This window comes from Furipterus horrens, unplaced genomic scaffold (assembly GCF_987537825.1).
Source record: "Furipterus horrens unplaced genomic scaffold, mFurHor1.1.pri manual_scaffold_4, whole genome shotgun sequence".
In the NCBI taxonomy this organism is placed as follows: domain Eukaryota; kingdom Metazoa; phylum Chordata; class Mammalia; order Chiroptera; family Furipteridae; genus Furipterus; species Furipterus horrens.
Genome location: NW_028327174.1, coordinates 147,167,523 through 147,190,579, shown reverse-complemented (window position 1 = coordinate 147,190,579; position 23,057 = coordinate 147,167,523). Strand labels below are relative to the sequence as shown.

Sequence of the window (23,057 nt, the reverse complement as noted above, 5' to 3'; positions counted from 1 at the left end):
ACTTGAGTTTATGGTCATGGTGGATCAAGATGTTTACCTGGGAAAAGAAAACTAGAATGGTTTGTACAGAAACGCACAGAGTGGAATGCACATCAATGACAGTAGGGAGTTAGTTAGTTCTCAAAGCAGCTCCTGAACAGTTGACATGTGGCATCGTCTCTGCCTTGCTTGTCTATGGGATGCATACCATTCATTTTCTTCTTGTGATTATTCTCCTCTTTCCCTTTGCCAAATGGGCAGTTTTTGTCTCAGGGAGAGAAACTGCTCATCGGACAATGGTTCTGGTATGCAATACACCATCTGATCTTCTATGTCCAACATGGCCTGTTGGCATAAAGCAATGTCTGTCTAATGCCCCTCTTTGTTTCACTAAATGAAAGTTATAGCACTGAGTAATCTGGCACTTGGATAAATCATCAAAAGGTACAAACTCAAAGGAAACAGACCCACATAGTGCACATTCTTCTCTGGTTCTGATGTAGGTTAGAGAGTCTCATTCTGAGGTAGCCTTCTAGATACTTTTTTTTTAAAAAAAGTATTTTACATTTTTTTCTTTTTTTTCTTCCTTTTTTTTTTTTTTTTTTTAATACAAAAGTGCTCATATATGATGCTTGCAAGTGTTTGGTCTCTTGGATTTCATCCTGTTCATGATGGGAAAATGTAGAAAACAAAAAATCATATCAATGGAGCTAAAATTAAACCAAAATATTATACCCATATCAAAACTCTTTAAGAGTGCCTTGGACATTCTGAGGATTTTAAAAAATTGTGTAAAGATATGGCAAACTCATGCCATCTTCCATGGCTTCCTTAAGTAATAATAGTGGAAAGTTCAGGGAATATATATATATATGTGTGTGTGTGTGTGTGTATACACACACACATATATATATATATATACACATACACACACACATATATATACATTTTTTTAAATTTCCCCTTTTAGAAAAATCCTAATGGAATAGCAAATATATTCCAAAGTTGTCAATGATGTGTGTTACTAAAATGAGTTTGGTGCAGTTTCTGAATGTTCCAGAGCAGATTTGGAAGGGATTATAAATAAAAGCAGTAGCTTTTCCTGATGTGACAATTATAAAAGGAAGAAGGGCCCTGATTATCCAAGTGCTTTGGGCTGGTACAATCACTAACATCCCCGACTTGGTTGAAAACTAGGAATGCATATTATTCAAAGAGTTTTTGTACATGTGGTAAACAGATAATGCTTTAATAGGAAGAGTAACATATGAACAACTAATGGAAATATGAACCAAAAGCTAAAAAGAAATGCTATTAAAATAGGCATCAATTATAAGGCACTCTAAATGCAAAACTAAAAGCAAAAGAAAACAAGTACAGCACTTCCCAAGAATGCTGTCTGCCACAAAGTGTTTCTGACTGAACAGAGCAACATGAGTTTGGCTTTGCCCCTGTTACATATCATAAATGCAAATTTCATAGCACATACTATAGACAATATATGATTGAATACACTGTTTTTTAAACAACTTGATAGCTGATATATTACAACATTCTCCTCTCCTAAAGGGCTATGCACTGACCTTTCCCACATGCACACCTCTTAGATAGTTAATAACTTTTTATTGCACTAGAGTTGTTAGAAATATTGACTTTGTTGGAAGCCTGGCTAACAAAATGGTATTTGTGAATATGATTAGGTGAGTGGGTGACGGGGTGGGGGTATAGGGTAGGAAAATAGGGGGTGAAGTTTGACAATCACTGATGTGCATTCCTCATATCCCTTAAAAAATTAAAATTTTGTAATATTAAGAAATACCAATGTAAAATTAATAAATTGAAAAAAATGTTTACAATAGTTTTTCTATCTTAAAAAATACTAAATCATGGAAGAACTGAATGATAGCTTTATCTATCATTTTGTGTGAACACACTGTCTATATATACATAGACACCCCTATAAAATATGGATATATATGTATATATGTTAGCAGCAACTTTATACTTTGCGCCTCCCTGTTGATTCCAAAACAAAACAAAGCTCTCTTTGATGACTTGAAAAAAAAAAAAAAAAGGGTACTTTCTTACCAGTGAAAACTGAAGAGAAGTGTAAAAGTAATATCTGATAAGACCAATACTGTAGATTAGGATATTGCACAAAAATGTGCAAATTTTCAAAGTATTTGATATTTCTACAGCAAGATACTACAGATAACAGTTGTACAGCTTAAAAAAATCCTACAATTTGGAAATAAAAATCAAAGAGTTATGTAACCTTTTTAAAATTCACTTTATCGAATGATAGATACATTTTGTTAAAAAAAAGTTTACACAGTTAAAAATGAAGCACAGGTAAGCAGTATCTTACAATACTAAAAAACTAAATCAAAGACTTTCTTTTTAAACATTCCCCCCTTGTCCCCCTAAAATGTTATTATGAGCAATATGGTGGGAAGAGGTCATGTCGAAGCAGTTTGTTTACCGTGAGAAGTCACACCAGCAACATCTTGTGCTGAACTGCAGTGCTTGGCAATTCCTCCTCGTACCTAGCGAGCAGTCCTGAACAAGATGCTGGTTCTTTGTTGTGATTTCTTCTTCCCTTTATTTTGAATCTTTGAGGCATCTGTAAATAAAATCCTCCAGACACCTCATCAGTCAGGATTCTCTCTATTATTTTCAGATTAGATTATTAAACTGTGATGTCTTGGTCCACCTGGAAGTTTGTTTTTAGTTTGCTTTGTGTGTAATAGTCCCACTAAGTGGTTGTTACCTAGAAGTTAAGAAGGACTTCTCAAGTGCCCTGTATGGCTCAGAAGAGACTCCGTGGGTATTGAAGGGCCTGCTGTAAAATCCAAAATGGGTCAGGGGTTTCTACGTTGCATAGTGATCAAAGCTGCCCAGGTACTCAAGAGAGGCTCGATAGCAGAACTGATATTGATCCTGCCCAAGAAAGAGAAGGGGCTGTGAGCACATTTTAACAGAAAAATGAAAATCAATATTAGAAAACAAAGTCTCATCACTATGGGGACAAAAACCCCTCCTTTTGCCAATCAATTCAATCCAATGACCACTCAGTTTTAGTGAGCAAAGAATGATCAGCCACAGGAGGTGTCTATTAACTTCACCAATCAATTGGACTAAAATAGTCTCCTGATTCCAAGTAGGGACAAGCTCAAGTGTGAACCATTCTCCAAGTTGTATCAAATAACCACTACTGACTAAACATGCAAGCTCCTTATATCTGCTTTTTTGTGATAAGGTAACTAATTCTCAGTTTTTGTATTTAAGAGAAGGTGATGCAGACACACACTATCCTGAGGAAAATTTAGATGCATTTATCTTCTGGGCTATTGCTAACAGAATTTAAATTAAAAAAAAAAAAAGTCTTATTAGACAGTAGACCCTGCAATCTTCATTCAGAATTCTCCACCATCTCTTATAAGTGACAGAGACAGCCGAAGGTATCTGATGGGGAACAGTAGGCATACAGAGCCATTTACTCAGAACTCTGGTCTTGAAGATCTTCAACCCCTAAAAATGACAGCACAAGACTGGCTGCCCACATAAAAAAATTCCTGTGCTGTTTGACCTAATTCAATATGATTGCTAGCTGTCTGTTCTAAAAAGGCCCCCTCTAAAATAACATGGTATGAAATGCGTCCTTTTTCAGACAGGGAAGAACACAGTCATATTGGAAAATGTTGGGGCATTGTTGGAGAGATGGAAAAATTATAATTTACAGAGAAAGGATGAGAAAAGTAGGATTTTCCTCAGAAAAGAAACTTATTTTCAGTAGCCAATGGGGCTGAAAGTAGATAGTTTCTATTTTGCTTAAATGTGCATTTTTGTACAATAAAAATGGTAATGCAAAATAAATGGAGTTTGCTTTCTTATCTTGTCACAGTAAGTTGCTTGGCTAAGTGTTAAGGCTTTTTAAACGTCCAATTTCCCTCTGTCACCCCCAACACCCATTAAGTTTGTCAAGCTGACATAATGTTTTGAGTATTGCAAGCCAAATGCTTGCACTGTTTTGAAATCAAAGTCTGAAAGATATTGTGAGTGACGAATTTAGGAACACATAAATTATAGAATTTGTTGGCCTTTTGAAAAATATAAACACAATCTATCCCTCATATTATCCACAGAAAGATTAGTCAATGAGCTAGACTGGCTAAACCATGAACTCATTCTTCTGAGAAATAAGAAAATTTTCATATTAATTATTGTACTGGAAAATCAGTCGGGGGGCTAATTTCTCTAGGGCATATCCAGGATCCAAATATTTAAAATAGCCATTATTAAGAAATGAAATATAGAGCAATTGATATGTAACACTTTGGCATACAGGAAGAAAATTAAGTAAAATGAGCTAAGAGTCTTATAAACCAGGCACTGTGATTTTTATATATATTTACATATAAATATGTCTAATTTTTATAGGCCAAAAGTGATTAAATAGTAGCAATTTATTATGGTTCAATCTAATATGTAATCTCACATAACTCTCAAAACAACTCAAAGAAACTGCCATTCCCATTGACAGAGGAGATAAACGAGCGTCAACATATTTAACCATGTGATACTTTCCCTGCAATATTTCCCTGTATTTTGCCCCTGGTGTTGAGAGTCCCTGAACTATAGGAGGTCCTGGCTCATAAAATCTATTATTTTGCTCATGAAGATTTTTCTCACCTCTGTCTGTACCATGGCTGGTCGTTGTGTTCTCAACATTTTGACAGTCTGGAAGATATCTACAACGCCTTCATATCTCATTCTTTCCAAAACAATGCTTAGCGTTATGAAGACTCCAGTTCTTCCGACGCCCGCACTGTCGCACAAACAAAGGCAATGCTACTGGGTGAGATGCTCATAGTCATGGCTACATTTACTTGTAAGTGGACACATGTCCACCAGTTTTCACAACACATCATGTTTTTCCAGTGACATACAGAAAAATGTGGTAGTAGGATCACAAAATGATAATGTGGTAACGTGAGGATGAATGTGGAGTGATTAGGATTAAGTCTTATAAAACAAAATGACTTTTCAACGGGTATCATATATGCCTTTTTGGAAAGATCAAGCAAACACATTGTAAAATAAATAAAAAGAAGGATATGTAATTATAGATTTACACTCTTCAGGCAGATCCTGAAATTGTAAACCTTGCCTGCTTCATGTTTTTAAAAGATGAACTAATTCAGAGAAGGTGAGATAAACTGAGCATTGTCAAGTTTTATACTGTATTATCTACTTCATACAGTCACTTAAAATCTGTTCAGGATATTCCATCACTGAGACATATAAATAAATAAGGTATATTAAAGATTCAAATTTATATATTTTTTATCTGAGAAAAATTCTTTTACAGGGAATTGATATGGGATTGTACTCAGTCTTCACAAAGTGTCTATGAATATCTTATATGTATGGATTGTGTAAGGTATATATTTTTCTGTTTCTTAAAAGATAACTTTAAAAAGATTTTAACAGAGGTCTCTAACATAAAAAAAAAATAAAAAAACTGGTTAAGAGCCATTTAGCTATACAGTTATCTATCATTTTTAACTGTCTAGGATTCTTTTCACTACATTAGCAAGGTTTTGAGTTTGTTTTCTTTATTGTTTTAAGATAATTTCAGAATCTTCAGTGCAGCAAGAGAAGAAAATTAATTCATAGCTTTTGTGTTCTTAAGCAGTAGGAAAGCATCTGGAGGTTTAGGTAATGAGGAGAACAGTGAATAATTTGAACAATCCCTACATTTCTGGATCCTCATTAAATGCCCTGTGTAACGCTTGGGTACAGGCTGTAGAAAATGGATGGATTCATTTACTTAGGGATGTAGCTGACCGGCATATAAATAGTGTGTCCCCTTATGAACTGGGTTTTCTAACGAGTCCTACCAAATGTTAACTGAGGCTTTAAAATCCATGGATAGTCCTTACAAAGTGTCTGAGGATGTCCAGGAGCCATCAAGGCTCTTTGCTAACATGGAGTAGATGACCTTAACCGGGTCCCTTTCAACCTTGAAAGTCTCTCTTTATCCTGAGAGGTTATGATTTATGATCTTTTTGTTGAGTGGTCTAGGTACTCTGGAGTCTTACTTATCTCAATTTAATTGCTCAAATGTAACAAAAATAGAGGGTTTTTGGCTTTCTACCAGCTGCTTTCAGGAAAATAACAGATTGGCCTTATGATTTCTGAATTATTGACTTTATCATGTTAGTTTAATAAGTTAGAAACAAAAGAAGTGTTGTTTTTAGGATATCCCCAGATAAGAGAAAATAACTGAAAGTCTTTAAGATATATATGGTATACGAATAACATGCTGTAGCGTTTACACTATAGGAGTGTTTAAAGCATTTTGTGGTGACGAAAGCAGAGAGAAGTCTCTCTCATACACACCCCTTCATATACGTATGGGAATGGCTGAAGTTAAAAATATGTATTACATATATTCTTTCCTTTGTATTGGAAAAGTTTAAACTAGCATTTGGGCAAATTATGTGGAAAATTAATGGGAAGATCCAGGTAATATAAGCCCATATATGTTATCCACTTTGTCTGAACATTTAAGTCTGTGGGTTGTTTCCTACCTGCTCTTTGGTTGGCTAGAGCAAAGGGTTTAGGATAACTCAATACAAAGCAAATATTTTTAAATAAGGTCTGTTTATCATATACTACACAATGTCTGGGAAACACAGTATGCTAGAAAGGACCTCAGAGATCAGCCGAGAAAACTGAGGTTCAGAGAAATTGTCCTAGTGTCACGGAGTTACATGTTGACAGAAGGGGAACTATAACTCAGACATGTTGAAGCCTGAGTCTAATATTTCTCCTATTTTCAGACCCTGTCTTCCATGTCACTAGGAAGTATAGTTTAGTTTTGTTTTATTCTTGAAGCAAAATCAATTTTTAAATAAACTCTCTCAAGATTTTGACCATAAAGAAACTAGAAACTGAGACATCAAAAGTTGCTAGAGTCCTAAAAGATATTTGTTTACATAAAAATAGGTGAATTCCCTTTGCTCGAAAATTTTTGCCCCTAAACTTCCAAAAGCACTAAAGTTGCGGTGAGTGACCTTTCTGAAACATTTACTTTCTATTTCTAGTAACTTCAATGACTTGAATTAGAATACCTTCTGGAAACTATTAAAAATAATTAACTTGAAGATGCTTCATTTTCTGATATAGCCACAATTTTCAAACAAATTACAATTTTAACTGTAATTACTTATTTACTGGCAAGGATTAGTATTGTCATTAAGGCTTGATAACTGTATATGGTTTTCCCAAGAAGACAAACACTGGAGCAAGATATCGACATATAGTTATCAGTATAATGAACAAATTGTGACGAGACGATGTATCAATAATTCCTGTTAAGGTAAAATAGGCCACAAAACACTTTGGCTCTTTGTTACAAGAGGTAATACTTGGAGATAAAAAATCTTCCTCTACTTACTGTCTTTTTATGGAAGGAAAGAGAAATGAGTCCTCGATTTAGGTTTTACAATACATTTTTGAGAATAAAATTCCAATTATGCAGATTCACTGCAAGAACCTTGTACCAAGAGTAAACAGGCTCCAGTACATATTTTCATAGTTACCATCACATTAATCACGAATGGAAACTCATCATTCCTGATTCTTAACTCACCTGCAATGAACTGAAATGGGTCCATCTTGGCCAAACTGCTCTTTTGTTTTATGGACTTGGCCGATAAAGTCAATAAATCCTTCTCCAGACTTTGGCACGCCTTGCTCTGGCCAGTCAGTGAACTGGAACTGCCTCACTGTTCGGGACTGACCGTCCTTTGGGGAGAAAGCCATACCCAGCCACAGAGAAGAACGCCAGGACGATTCAGCCAGTGCACAGACCACAACAGCAAGCATGATCATTTTTCCAAAAAGGAAAACCAAAAAAAGGGGGAAAAGTTAGGAACATATTTAACTAGAAACTTCGTTATACGCATGTGTCTTATCTGCTATGAACATTGTCTCCATTCACATATATTTACATTGCAAATTTGTTTACTCTCATAATGCCCAGTCACAAACCTCACAGAGTAAAGAGTCATCTAATTCCTATATTATTACATGTTTGAGACCCTAAGTTTGCCTTCAAACCCAAGGAGGAACCTATACACTCTATTTTAAAATTTTCTGGATCCAATAAATTTTAACATTGAAAAGAGCATCAGGCACGTCTTCTAGAACACAGTGTTTGCTACCAACACAACTTCACATCTGCTGCACTTGCTTATATCTAGCATTGTCAAATGAGAAATAGTGACATTGAAAAGGCCTGACACAAATTAAGTAGCTGCTGTTAAGCTGATGGCCCATATGTCTCAGAGGCATACGATGTCCAGACAATGGCAGGATACACACACGTGCCATGTGACTGACTACGCTGTTGAGTAGGAAGTGAGGCTTCCCTAGAGTAGATCAAAGAGATTATTAGCAAATAAATGCTCTGTTCTCAGAAAGGACTCTTCCTGCCTGACTGCAGGAATTAAGGCATCCATGGGGCTTTTAACTCAGACAAATCTAAACAAAGAAAGAAAACAAGCCAGGTGCAAAAGAAGACTTTCTTTTCTACAGTGATTAGGCAAAACTGCTTTGACTCATGAAGTATAAATTGTTTGAAAAGAAGATACAAAGGCATTTCTGATTCCTTCTGGAATTCTACAGCATTTTTGGAAGCACAAAAGCAGAAGGGGGCCTTCTGCTTACAGAAGCAGGAATAACAACATGCCCATCACTTTTCTCCTCAAGATCAACAGAGAGAGAGAGAGGATCCAAATTATATGCATAGAGGGACTGGTCCCATCTGAAAAAGCCCTGCTCTCAATTAAGGCTTCAACTTGTTCCTCTTTTTCATTTTTGTATCACCTCTTCCCCACTTAAAGTTCTTTTAGATACTGGTTAGCATGTTCCCAAGGTTCTGGGTAAGTATGATAAGGAACCTCAAAAGATGCCCCCCGCCCCCAGGATTTATTTATAAAAAATTGTGTACTTATTCTTACATATTTAAACTTTAGTCACATTGCAAGTACTGTCCATTTGATGCAATACACCTATTGTGACTTTTTTCTACTGCTCAAAACAGTTTTTGAACTCGTCTATTTTGATGTTATTTAGTGCTGCTGCTGTTTTTATTTTACCTCTTCCACAGAAGCAAAACATTTCCCTTGGAGGACTTTTTTCATTCAGGAAAACAAACAAAAAAGGCACTCAGGGGGAGATTGGGTGAACAGAGAGGGTGGGGCACAGGAGTCATACTGTTTTTGGTCAAAAACTGCTGAACACTCAGCGTGGTGTGGGCAGATACACTTGTAAATCACCCATCACGAAATGGGCAAACGCATTGAAAGATCTTAAAAAAAATTCACTGAAGCTGAATGCAGCCTCTCACAACAACACCAGCTGGTACACTGATACAGACGGATTCCTAGAACACCCACCTAGTGGGGGAAGCCTGTACTACACGGGGCCCGCCCTTCAGAAGATAATTCCATTGTTTTTTAGGTCCTCCCTTGAACACAGAGACTTAGTTTTCCTTCATTCATCCATACTGGGAGAGGGAATGGCTCAAGATGCGTAGACATCAACCAGCCTGGTGCTTGCTACTGGAACAGGGCATATTTCTGAGGCATCATTTGGGGATGGATATAAAACAGGAAGATCACATCAACTTTGTGAGAACACTGATGAATATGGAAATGAATGCTTGGCCCCATAACTAACTTGGTTACCATGGAAGCATGATTTACTTCCCTCTGTTTCTGGAAAAGGTTTGAAAAACACAGGAAGGAAAGCCAGAGGCTAATGCAGATTTGTCCTCTGAGTGTCCTGGGAATTTTATTTCTGACCACAGCTGCTTTTACAGCAAGAAGAGGTTTTTAGCACAAACCTTCCTCTTCGGAGGAGACAACCTGACTCCATTAACATGGTACCTGTTTAACAATATCCTGTCCTCAGGTGCCAACCTGCTTTCTAGACTGAGAAGCTAAGATTAGAAATACACTAGGAGCACAAACAGCACATGTTATGGGAGCTAGGAAAATTATTCAGTCCCAGAGAGCCTTTCCAAAAATCTTCTGCATAGTGGGATCAGATTTAATTTGAGCAAGTGAGGAGTGGTAGAGAAGGTGTCTCTGGCATTTACAGAGCCTGGTTACCACTTTTTATCATCAGAAATGCTTGCTAAGTTTGCTTAGAATGCAAGTAAGATTTTCATTCACATATCTTGTTTCAAATTCTGAAAGGGTATTTTTTTTTTTAAACCATGGGGTGGGTCACCAAAGCATTCCTGCTTGGGCAACTCAGAAAGAGACCTGGGAACTGAAAGGCTGCTTTGTGTTCATTCACTTTCAGAACAGTTAAGACTTCAGATTTCCTGCCATCAGCAGGCCTGTCACCTGGGCCAAACAGTCTACTAACCAATTTCTCTTTCACTTTAGGTCACCAGCCAGGCCTTGGCTTTGGGGATTAGCAGACGATTTCCAATTATCAGGATTTGTTGAGAAAGCAGCTTTTTGGGGGGGATGGATCAAGTAAACAGCTTTACACTGGAGTTTGACTTGACCCGCCCACTGGGATAGCTCCAGAAACAAAGTGGGGCTTTGGACTGACTCCCCCTCTCCTAAGATGCATTTGTAATCACGGTTTGAGAGTGGCTGCAGGCAAGGATATTCAAGTTTATGCACAGACATCTTACATCAGAGCTGAACCTTGGACTCAGCAATCTAGACAAGAAATGCAGAATGAAAATTAGCCACAAGGGTCTGGGGTGCACCGCTCTCACGGACAGACACATTAGCACACCGAGGAATAAACCATGCCAGCAATCAAATTAGAATGTGCAAAGCTTGTCAGATTCTTTTTAAAAAAATGCCATTTGCTCTGCAGTTTTAAAATCATACCAAATTAACCTCCAAGCCCACATGACCTAAAGGGCTTTGCAAAACAACAATATATTTACAGCCTCAAGTAATGAAGAAGTCAAGAAAGTTCCAAAGAGAATGAACTGAGAAGGTGAATATAAGCACAGCCAACCAATTGGTAAATGTTTCCCGGCACACACATGCACCAAATGCAATCCCAAAGTTGAGCTGCCAGATGTTACATTTGAAGGGAAGCCAAACTGGGTTTGTGAGAACACTTGTCAGACAGAAGAGAAGTTACTCTTATGTTAAAAAGAAAAAAGTCCTCCAGGATGAGTGATTGCCTTTCATTTTGGGAACATGGTCACTGGCAAATGTTTCTCTCAGAGGGGCATTTTAGATAGACTCCTTTTCTGCTAACAGTTAAGTGCATAAGACTGTGTCAACTTAACTTACCCTTGCATCTGTGACCTTGAATTCTCTTAGAATATACTGCGGCATGTTGTACTCAGCCATGGGGTCTACAACAAAATACTGGTATCTTGCAGACCGTTCTGCTGGCCAGTATTGGTGACATTTCTCCTGAAAGGAGCAGATTAGTGGTAACCATACAAAAATGCAAGTACAGTTAGGTCTATCATCTAGTTATCTACATATATCTATCTCATTAATGCAATTTCAAAATTGAAGCCCACTCCAATTGCATGTGACTCATTTTTTTTGAATACATAAATTTCCTGATGATAGGGCAATTCTATGGTTCAAATCTCGCCCCTAGTATTAATTGCAGTACTTGGAACCTATTAGGAGCTAATACACATCCCCTGAATTGAATACTTGGATAGGGTAAGCATCTCATACCTATGAGTAATCCAAATAATTACATCAGTTCTTGGATATAATGCCAGTCATATCAATCATGCACTGCACCACCTTAGTAGACTTGTACCACTGTGGTTTGGAATGAAGAATGAAGAGAACCATCAAGTGTGAATGCAGAGAGAAACCTCTGAATTGATCTGGTCCAACCTCTCATGTCAGCTGAGGACACCGGAGCCCAGGCAGTTTTAAAGACTTGGCTACGTCTCAGAGAGTCAATGACCAAATCAGAAGAGTCAAATTAGTTTCCCAGCTTTTTTATTTTTTTCTTTTTTCTCTCTGGGCCCTAAAAGCTGGGTTTTAGATACATCTCTACCATTTAATTTATACCATGAAAAGAGAGAGACAATATCTCAAATAAGTATGGCAAAATGCTTGCTTGCATCTATTGAATTTAAGTGGGAAGTCCTTAGGTGTCTCAAATACTATTTGATGTATATTTTCAGAATAATCATTATTCAAAAGTACATCTGAGATTACCTTAGAGAAACTATGTAATTTTCCAACACCTTATTCAGTGGTGGGTAGATGGTTGAGCAAGTAAGAATTTGCTTCAGGGATAAAAGAAAGTTATATTCCTTCCTACAGAGAAATGACTGCACATGTGCTCAATAAACTGCAGCTTGTCCACAGTGAAGGGATATAAGAATATGTTGAGAGTCAGGACTTATTTGTCTCTATGACTGTGTTTCACAGAAAACAAAATACTAGATCTTCCTTCAAAACATACACACGAAAGAACTCGATGTGGCTTTGTAAGATAAAAACCGACCCAGAGTAATGAACAGCCCAGATGTTTCTGGAGTATGCTGAATGTCAAAGAAATGGCACTGGCACTTGAGTTACTAAAATGAAAATCTCACTTCTCCGTGAAGTGCACATCTCATGGGGGGTCACTCACTCTGCCCATCTCTCGCAGCTTGGTGAGCATCACAACGATGGTGGAATTGTGTTCCCAGAGCATCCGCCAGAAGTCTTCAGTGGTTTCTGCCAAGGGCCCCTGAGTGGCGATGTAGGCTTTCTGTTGTCTGGGTTACAGGGAACAAAAAGAACATGTTAAAGAAATCAGAGAACATGCAAAGGTTCACTTTTGCTATGTAAACATCAAACCCAGTAATAAAAACTGAAAATATATCCTTAATGCAATTGCTGTGCATTTTCATTTTGATTATGTAATCAAATAAGAACATTTAATGTATTTTGGGGACTTTGCAAAAGAAATTGCTTTGTTAATATTATTATGTCTATTATTTAAATTTTTGTATAATGCTAATACTCAATTTCATGTGTCATACAAATCGTTTTAAAGAAACAGTTGTGCAGTGTCATTTTGAAGATCTGACTCTTACATAATCTATTAAATTTATAAAATATGGTGCAAAGAGTTTTTTTTTTAAATTAACTTCTTCCACATCCAAATAGCTTCTGAAAGAGGTATGCAGAAAGCCAGATTAAAAACTCTATGACTGTACTGTTTCCTCTTCCCCCTATTCAAAATAATCAAGAACAAATACCAAGGGACTGAAAGCTGACATATGAAGGAAGAAAATGCTTTGAATGGAGATAAAATTCATTCTGGCTATGAAACTAGGGCACATGTAAATATTAAGGCTTTGGACTGTCAGGGGAACAACAGTATATACCTGTATCCATCAATAAAACTGGCATTGATGTAATCAGATCCTTCTACTCCTCGGATAGGCTGCAGGCATACCCTTGTGGATTCATATGGCATAATATTAACAAGGCGATTTTTGAATTTATTACATGGAAGATTGGCACTGATGAATCTTGAGGTGTGAGCTTTCGAGCTGGCTAGACGCTGTTTAATAGATAAAAGGAAAAATCGAACAGAGATAATTTTAGCCTATGATTTGAATGCAACATATTCAATATTTCCTTTTTAGACATAAAGCTTTTGTTTTATGGCCAATGACTCTTCAAACTGCACTGTTTTTCACTTCTATCTAATGGACTCCATATAACCTACTGAATTTTAAATATGGTCTAAGAGTATGATCTCTCAGTTTAAATTAGGGTACAAAGAGCACAAGGTAGTATTAGGAAGCACAGAACAGAAAAGGAAAAGAGGGAGAAAGTGTTTATTATAGTCAGGTACCTGAGGCAAAGGTCAAATGAATTTTGTAACTTGACGAATTTGGAAGGTTAAGAAAATGAAGCCACTACTCAAAGATAATCCTGGAATGACTTGCTCCTGAATTACCACATCACATCCAATATCATACCTTAAATTCGAGCTCCATTCCTGTGACATTCTCTCCTGCTTCTATTTGTGTCAGCTTCTGAATGTAGGCATACAAGTTTCTAGCTGGCACTTCGGTATTTCCACAAGTCACTGCTTCTAACAGTGCATCGTGGATAAAGATGTATTGGTCTTCTGTTTGAACCATATAATTCCTCTGGGCTCTCATTAAAGTTACATGGCCATAAATATCTACAGTTTTTTCATGCTTTATTCTCTCTAACATGGCATCTATTACAATGAAACAACCCGTCCGGCCAACTCCCGCACTACAAGAAAAACAAAGAGAAAAGTGTAAATAAATCTATCAGGAAACTATCAGACAATAAAATTATTTTCAATGTTTTTATTAACTAGGTTTTAAACCCATTAAATCTACTCAAATGGCTATTGTAATGATTTTAGGGCACTCTAAGGTCGAAAGTATTATCAAGTCACCATAACCAGTGGGTAGGGAACAATACACCATGTGAAATTAGTGTGATTTCAACATGTAAAAATTTTCAATCCATAATTACTAACCTTCTTGATCACATAACATAAAGCAGACAATATTTTGAAACCATTATGAGAAACAAAAACAAACATTTAGGCTGTTTATATGAGAAACTATTTTTAAAATGGCCAAGATCTAACTAGGCTATATATTTTTGCAAACCACCTCAATCTATTTTAGTTCAATTTACAAAAAAAACCAAAACAAAAACAAAAACAACCTAGTAAATCACTTGACTTGAAATATTTCACACTGTAGAAATCAGCAAGAAACTTCTAAAACCAACCTAGTGGGAAGTATATAATTAAAATAGTAAAATGTTTTTGCACACTAAAAATAGTACAGGGTATTCTCAGTGGAAAAAATTCTTAATAAAAAGCAATCACTAGAGCGTGTGGGTGTGTTCCTAGTTTTTACTCCCTTTTCTTTCAGAGTTGACTATATTTTGAAATTCTAGGTAAAATTCAAGTATTCTCTGTGGGAAAATAAAAGCCTCACTCTGTCTGAAGAAGCTCTGAGCCATTTTTTTTGAACACCATCACTTCCAGACTTATAGGTCATTTTTCAGTTGGTGGAAACTGACTCAAAGAAGAGCAGGTAAAAAAGTCAACAAAGCACAAAGACAAGCTCTACCATTCCAAGGAGACAATCTAATTTACTGAATTAGATCACAGAGTCAAGTAGTCGGAACTTTGGAATTTTCTCTGGCATTGAAAAAAATATTATCAAAGTAACACATCTGTGTCCTGAAATCTCAAGGTAAGCCTTGTTTGTCTCATATCAAGTCCATTAGGCTGAGTCTATTTATGTGTCAAGTATAGTTGAATCCCAGATTCTTGGTCATGGATGTTTACCTGGCTGGGAAACATGTTAATCAACAGGTATAGTACATATCACCACCTTAGACACCAAGCAACATACAGCCTCCTTCATGTGCTCTGTGCCATTGTCCCTGTCATTTGTGTATCTATATGTTCATTTATTTGTCCACCTGTCCATCTTTTCATTCAATAAACAATGAAATACTTTGCTAAGTAATTTAGGGGCTACAACATTAAAGACGACTTAGGTCCTACCTTAAAAATCTCAAAGTCTATCATGAAGAAAACACTTTACATAACCATTCATAATATAAGAAAGAAAAGATACTTTTTTGGGGGGGGGGGCAGTGATGTGCCATTTGCACCAAGACTTGAAGAACAGAAAGCGCAGTGAGTTGAGGAGGCTGGAACAGTAAAAGAGAAAATGACTTTTGCCATCATACTGTTGGCTCTCTGGGAGCTACATGTGCAACTTTATGGGTCTAGTGCAAGGAGTGTATGACTCCAAATGGTTGAGTTTGATGAGCGTGAGGGGGCCTGATTCAAGTTAAATGGCAGTTTCTCTCTAGTGTCAAGTAATTGCATGGTGGTAAGTGAGCATTCTGCAACAAGTAATACCTTTATTTAACTACTGAGCAGTATGGATCAAATTCAGCTTCCACATACGAGCCCTGATACTTGTAGGTGAGGTTAAGTGGGAGTGTGATATAACCGCTATTTAAAACTTGCTCACATCATTTTATATCCTGTCAGGAACAAAAAAGTCATTCACTGTCTAATTAGGGACCCTCTGGATACTGATTCTAAGACTCCATTCAAGGTTTAAACTACAAAGTGACATAATATTGAGATGGAATGTAAAAGACTTCTGAGACACAGAGTCTTAGAAATGAGAGCACATTTCTTAGGAGAAAACCTGATGCACTGAGAACCACCAAGTCCCATTTTATTTAGTTTGTTCTAACATGTACACCTGTGAAATGGTAAGTTTTCCCTGATGTTCCCCATCCTGATAATCTCCACCCTCCAATCCCCTACCCTGCAGGCAGAGCTCATCACCTTATGTCCCAGATCCCTTAGTGTCTTCAATAAAACTCTACTATAGTCCCAGTCACAATAAATTATTAGTTAGTCTGGTAGGACCATCATCCATAAATAACAGAGCATCTGTTGAGAGCAGGGTCTGCATTTCTGTTACCTTTGTGTGCCCTGCACCATGCATGCAGTCAGTGGTCTGCAATGTTTAGGAAGTGAATGGATGATTGATCGGTGGGGGTGGCCTTCTCAAATGAGCAGCCCATCCAGATTTGGTCAGCCTGCTGAGCAGGAGGCAGGACTGTCTGGTCAGTGAAAGAAATCACACATTTTCCCAAGGTTCAGAACTACGCAGGAATACCCGAAGACTGCTCCAGTCCCTTGATAAGCAATAGGGAGACAGGAGAACCTTGATAAGCCATTGCAGTCTCATTCAAAGAACTTCAGTAAGACTTAACCTGGGAAAGGGAGGCAGCCCCATGTTCGGCAGATTCTAAAACTATGAATATCTTTTTTTCCTTTGTGTGCATTGTCTTTCCTCATCTTAATTGTGCACTGCTTCTAAATGGATACAACTTCATGAAATTTTTCCAAGTGGAAACCACACGGTAAGCCTTATCATCAAGACATATGTCAAATCAATTCTAGATAATGGCAAGAATATTTTTCTCAAAATATGTACCAGAGACCATTCCAAATGTCTGGATTATGCATGGTTCTATATTCTGGCAAAAAGATAGTACAGAATCTTGCAAAACTGTTAGAAATAACTCCAGATCCAAGTGACATCCACCTTTTCATGGTGATAATGATGCATCTTTTTCCCCAAAAAAATGAGAGAGGAAAAAAAAAATGTGCCTGCGTCTGAATCATGAATTGTGGGAAGAAAAACAAAAAGAAGAGAGATTATGATTTGTGAAAAATTTACTTTTTCTTCCCCAAAACACAAACTTATTAGCTGCCCAATCTGGGTGTTCGTATGGAAGATAGGGAAGGAGTGACCCTTGGAACTTATGTGTTACCTCTTCTCTAAGACAAAGACTTGTTGAGGGTTTTAAATGGTAGAAGTGCCTCTTAGCTTGAACCAAGACCATAAGGTTCAAAATACCAAGATACTTTTTCCAGATATCAATGTCTGGGTGTCCTTGAGGAAGTCACTTAACTTTTTCCCTGTCTTTCTGAGGCGGTTACTTTGTAGATAAAGACTCCAACCTCTGACGCTGACAACAGGAAACAGGCAATGTTAACTGTGAAAATTCTGGTAGAATCATCACTGGGTGATTTAAGATTAGGCTTTAAAAATTTTGCTTTAATATACTCCCTTAAACTACTTTCACCTTTCTCCCTTTATTTCCAATAAATACCATCTGATGTTGGAGGAACTTTCTGCTTTCCCATATACTGACCTGGTAAATGAGATAGCAGTGAAGTGCCTTTCCACACAGGGCTTGGTGCCTGGGAGGCGTTTGGCACATATGTCAGTTTCCTTTTCTCTTCTATGATTCATTCCATGTGGGAACTGCCCTGAACTCACAACACTAATGGTAAATGGCCAAACAGGCACTCAGATGCAGGCTCTAAGACGCTAAACTTGAACATCACACTTCATGGCTTTCTGTCATTTGAGTCAGCAACAATTGCCAAATAGGGTGACTTTCTTGTGGCTCACTCCTCAACAATCCTTTAGTAGTGTTTATTCCTAATGCAGGTTTCTTGAAAAGTCTTTCTTCCTTCCTTGGTTTCTATGACACTGATCGAGGGAGTATGGGAAACATCAGAGATAACTCTTTTGGGGTTGATGATAGGAAGGGAGAAAGTTTTATAATTATCTCAAACACAAAGTAACCTGAAACAGGTAGCACATAACATCAGCCAGAAACTGTGACTCCTGTAATGGTTCCATGTATTCTACAACAGGGAAGAAGTCCTATCAAGTTGGAAAACAAAATCAAAGATGAACCCTGACATCTTTGGAAATCTACCAACACCCTTCAGACTGTTCCTCAGTAACATTTTTTCCCCATTTGATTTCTGTGCTGATTATTCTCCTGGCTCTCTGGAGTTTTCATTTGTATCTCTTTCCCGAAGTTACATTCCTCTGCCAGCCCCCAGAGTGTAGATAATACCCCCAAGTTCCATCTTCCTTTCTCTCATTCCCCTTCATGGTTCAGCGAAACAACTGATTCCTAAAGTGATAGCCCTTTCTTTGAGCATAAGGGGAAACCTCTATTTCAAACTGCCCTTGAATTTCCTTAGAAATAAAATGATTCCAAGATTAATCAATATCTTCTCTGCTCAGATCTTCTCTTCTCACTCTCATTCTGTGTGATTCAGATCTAAAATTTAAGAATCAGCTTAGCCTGCTTTTCCCTCTTGCCCTGCACGATAAATTATACATTTCTGTGCATTCAACCTTTACACTTTTATTCAACTGTTCATCAATGGTGTGCTGGAGCTGGCAAAAGCCAACTGTTAAGTTCTCAGAAATTCTGCTTAAGTGAAAAAGGCAAGACTCAAAACACATTGCTTCTTAATTATTTTACATTTATGTTCTTGAGGTGAAAAGATACTATATAATGGGGTGCTACTGAGTGTTGTTCAGTGCTGTCGCATCTGTGGCTTGAAAAATCTGCCATGGTGGGGGCACTCACAAGAACTAAGTTGGCAAATATGACCTGCCAACCCCGTGGGGGGAGCTGGTAGGAACACCTTATCAGCACACACTGACCATCCTAATTCATCCATTCCCACCATGCAGGGACAGATAGGAAGGTGTCTATTATTTTGTTCTTCCATCCACATTTTCTAAAGACTCTTTCATAAGAATCTGCAGGCTATTATCCCACAAATATTTACTGAGTGCCTGCTATATGCTAAGACATCAGGGAAGTGGTAAGCAAAATAAACATGGTTCTTTCCTCAGGGAGATGACAGTTTAGTGGGGGGATTAGATATTAATCAATCATGTGAATAATATATAATTTTAAATCTCAGCAACTTGTGTGAGCTACATGTGCAGGATGATGGCTGAACTCCTTTGAAGAAGTGTCATTTAGTAAAATGATACCTGTTATGGACCCAATTGTGTCCCCTAAAATCTCATGTTGAAACCCTAACCCCCAATGTGACTGTATTTATAGAGAAAGGGACTCTAAGAAGGTAATTAGGTTAAATAAAGTCATAATGGTAGGACCCTAAACCAGCAGGACTTTACAAGAATAGGAAGCAACACCAGAGCTCTCTCTCTGAGGGTATGCACAGGGCAAGTGGGGGTTGGGGGGAGCCCATGTGAGGACACAGCTGGCAGGTGGCCATCTGAAGCCATGAAGTGTGGTCTCACCAGAAAACAACCCTGATGGGCTTCTGACCTCCTGAACTTTGAGGAAATGCATTTTTATTGTCTAAGGCACTTAGTCCATCAAACTTTGTTATGGAGGCCCTAGCTAACTACTACAACAGGGCCGAGATCATTTTGCTGAGTGAAAAGGGTAAAAAAGCTTTGGAGGAGAGAGAATACTGCAAGGGAAGATGCTGGAATGGAAAATAGCTTAGCGTATTTGAGGAACTAAAAGAAAGCCAGGGTGGCTAAAAGGCAGTGAGGGGAAAAGGGCATGTTCCATAGATTTACTTTCCATTTTAAGTACTGTTTATCGCATTTTTATTAAACATATAATCGTGTTAATAGCAGTTACTTAAAATAACTGCATGTTCATAAATAGGCAATATACAGGAATATGTTTATTATAAGAGTCATGACTTCCCCTCAGCTCCAGGCAAATGAGACACATTTTAGGTGTTCCCACCTCTGGGCCTTTGCTAATGCAGGTCCTTCTTCCTCCTTATTATGTCTACCTGTTGATATCCACCTTCTTTTCAGACTCATCTGATGTGCTGCAACCAGGATTAAGACTCTCCCCTTGGTTTATTCCTCCCTGGATCCCTATGACAACTTATACCTCTTTATAGCAACTGCCTTACCTTATTTATGTTTCCTGGTTATTATGTTTATACCGGTGAATAATCTCCTTGAGGGGAACAACAACGGCTTTCTTGTCTCTACTGCATCTGATCATTTCCATGGCAACTGCCACGCCAGGGAGAATGAAGGTGCTCAACTCGAGTTGCACAATTTAAAAAATATAAGTGTAAAAACATAAAGCTCTCTCCTGAAATGATGTATACAGGAACATTCCCCAAAGCCCCCAACATGGGAATATTTTTGATACCTGTTTACAAAGGTAAAGGGAGATCTTATACAGTAAAATTATGAGATGGAAACCAGTCATGCTTATGCTTTACTGTAGTTGCTCAGAAATAACAAACCTTAGGCACTGCTTTTTTTTTTTTTTCCATAAGAAACTGAAGGATGAAAATTCAGAGCTTTTAAATGTATGCCAGCCCACTTTTGTTTAAATTTCCAAGTTCCCATAGTAGCATATATTTTAGTTCCTTCTCCAGTTTACTCTATTTTTCATCCATCCTCAGTATCTGCATGCAGTGCACCTCTCAAAATGAAAGATTGTAGTTCTAAAAGCAAATGCATTTTTCTTTGATCTTGAAAAATTCAGCTCCCCGTCACAGTGATAATGACGGAACCCTATTTAGTGCTGTTTGTTTTTCATCATTTCAACAGCCTTCAACCTGAAACATGATAAGAACAGCAAAACTGATAAACCACCCTTATTTTTATCTGTTTTCTGTTGGAGTACTTGCCAAGCACAGAGACAGATTTTTCTAAATAACTTAAGAAAAAAATAAAAAATAAAAAAAGAGTGCATAACCCTGTGCCTCAGGCTGAGGCCAGCACAATTTAGTACATTTATTATGTTACAGAAAATCCCAGCATAAGGGAAGAGAACAGCACTTTTAAATCAAGCCTAGCATTAGGCTGGTCCCTGTTACCATGAAGTAAAACCAAATCTAAGTTATCTTCCAGCATGACAATAATTCAACTAAAGCAAACCAAATCATGGACAAACTTTTGCCTTAAAAAAAAACCAAACCAAAACAAAAGAAAATGATTTCAGTGAGAAACAGACTATGCAAGCCATTAAACAAGCGTGCCTGCTAGGAAATTGTTATTACTTCAATATTATCATTCATCCAGTTATAACATTTGTTTTCAATTTCTAAAAACATGATTGACTTAGTCCCATGAGTTGAAATATGCTTAATGTCCCGTGATGCGATACAGTAGTGATGTACATAAAGAAAACATTAAGAGGCACAAGGGGGCTATTTTGTAATAAAATAATTCTGGGGATGTGCTAAAGAATTGGCTTTCCTGATTAATCTGGTGGAGTTTTAATGCTGACCCTTTATTGATACTTCACTGATCTGGCAAAGAAAGACAATAGAATTAGAATATTTTACAGTACATCTATTTGGGTGCAAAGACAGTAAAATATAGACCAAAACTCATGGTGAGTATTCTGTACATACATTAGCTCATAACTTGATTGGATATTACAGTTCAGCTATAACAAGAATGGCATTCATGAACTGCAAGGATAATAAAGAAGAACATCTATGAGAATGGATTGAGTTTCATGACTAAAAATTATAAGACTAATCAGATGATTATCCTGATAAAACTGTGAAGTGATCCTGATATGGCTGGCATTTTGAAATTCTTTCATTTTTTTGTTGTTAAAAATTAACACTTAACTTAATAGGCAGCCATACTGGTTAAGAATATTTAGGGGTCTCTATCAAAATCTGACCCGTAAATATTTTAGTATGATGTCCTCTGTCACCTCTTTCACCTAGAATGATTTAAAAAAATAGACTTCTTTAATATATTTACCTGCCTAATTCACTTTTATATATTATTTTAAAATTAAAATTTGAAAAATGGAACAAATTGCCATTGAAGTGCAGAATTTATCCATGCTATTAACCATAGGCTATATGGCTATGTAATGTGCTTGTCTGAGAGGGCAACTGTACAGTGTTCATTACAATTTTAAATGCACACATTCTTTGATGCAGGACTTCACTTCTGTCACAGTGGTATATGTACACAGATCCTCAGAGTCTTAGAAAGGGACTTTCTTTGTAGCATTATTTGAAATAGCAAACTCAATAGATAAAACAATATTATGACTAAGGATATGGATAAGCTATGGTAGATGAAAACCTATTGTATTCCCCACCCAAAAAAAGGAGGGGATTTCAAAGAGCCTACCTAAATATGCTTGCTTCAGAGGGATATAAACACCATGATGCTACTATATTTCTAAAAAGTTCACATGACAAGATTGTGTATTTTTATATGACATATGCTGATGTATGGAACTTGATCTGCAAAGATACAGAAATTAAAACAACAGTTACCTTTTGTGGAGAATGGAACTGGTGATGATGGTAGTTAAGGGGGACTTTATTGAAGTGTTTGATTTTTTTTTGGCAAGGACAACATACTCATGGAATAATGGAATTAAAAAGAAAGATAAAATAATGAATAAAAAGCTATTATTATAAAACAAAAGATCAATAACATTTGAGGTCTCAATGAAGTAGAGAGAGAAGATGAAACCTCATTCACCAGAGATGGATTCTCAGATGTCTGGGTGGTGGTTGGCAGCTCCTTGCCATTCACACTTGGTCCTGCCATCCGGTGTCAATTTTTTTGGGGGGGGCGTGGAGGGGAGGGGTTCAGAAAGCACAGATGGCATTATGGAGAGGAGAAT

At 37.3% G+C, this 23,057-nt stretch overlaps 1 protein-coding gene across 1 annotated transcript in view; it reads right to left on the bottom strand.

Moving 5' to 3' along the window:
- Window positions 1-2,034: 2,034 nt before the first annotated feature.
- PTPRD (protein tyrosine phosphatase receptor type D) overlaps window positions 2,035-23,057 on the bottom strand; it is a 520,035-nt gene continuing 499,012 nt past the window's right edge. Inside the window, exons 28-34 of the mRNA XM_090274103.1 lie at window positions 13,997-14,282; window positions 13,394-13,572; window positions 12,652-12,778; window positions 11,328-11,453; window positions 7,640-7,794; window positions 4,672-4,807; window positions 2,035-2,919 (exon numbers count right to left, since the gene is read on the bottom strand). Of these exons, the coding sequence (XP_090130229.1) occupies window positions 2,851-2,919; window positions 4,672-4,807; window positions 7,640-7,794; window positions 11,328-11,453; window positions 12,652-12,778; window positions 13,394-13,572; window positions 13,997-14,282 (1,078 nt within the window). The 3' untranslated portion in view covers window positions 2,035-2,850. The remainder of the gene's footprint in view (window positions 2,920-4,671; window positions 4,808-7,639; window positions 7,795-11,327; window positions 11,454-12,651; window positions 12,779-13,393; window positions 13,573-13,996; window positions 14,283-23,057) is intronic.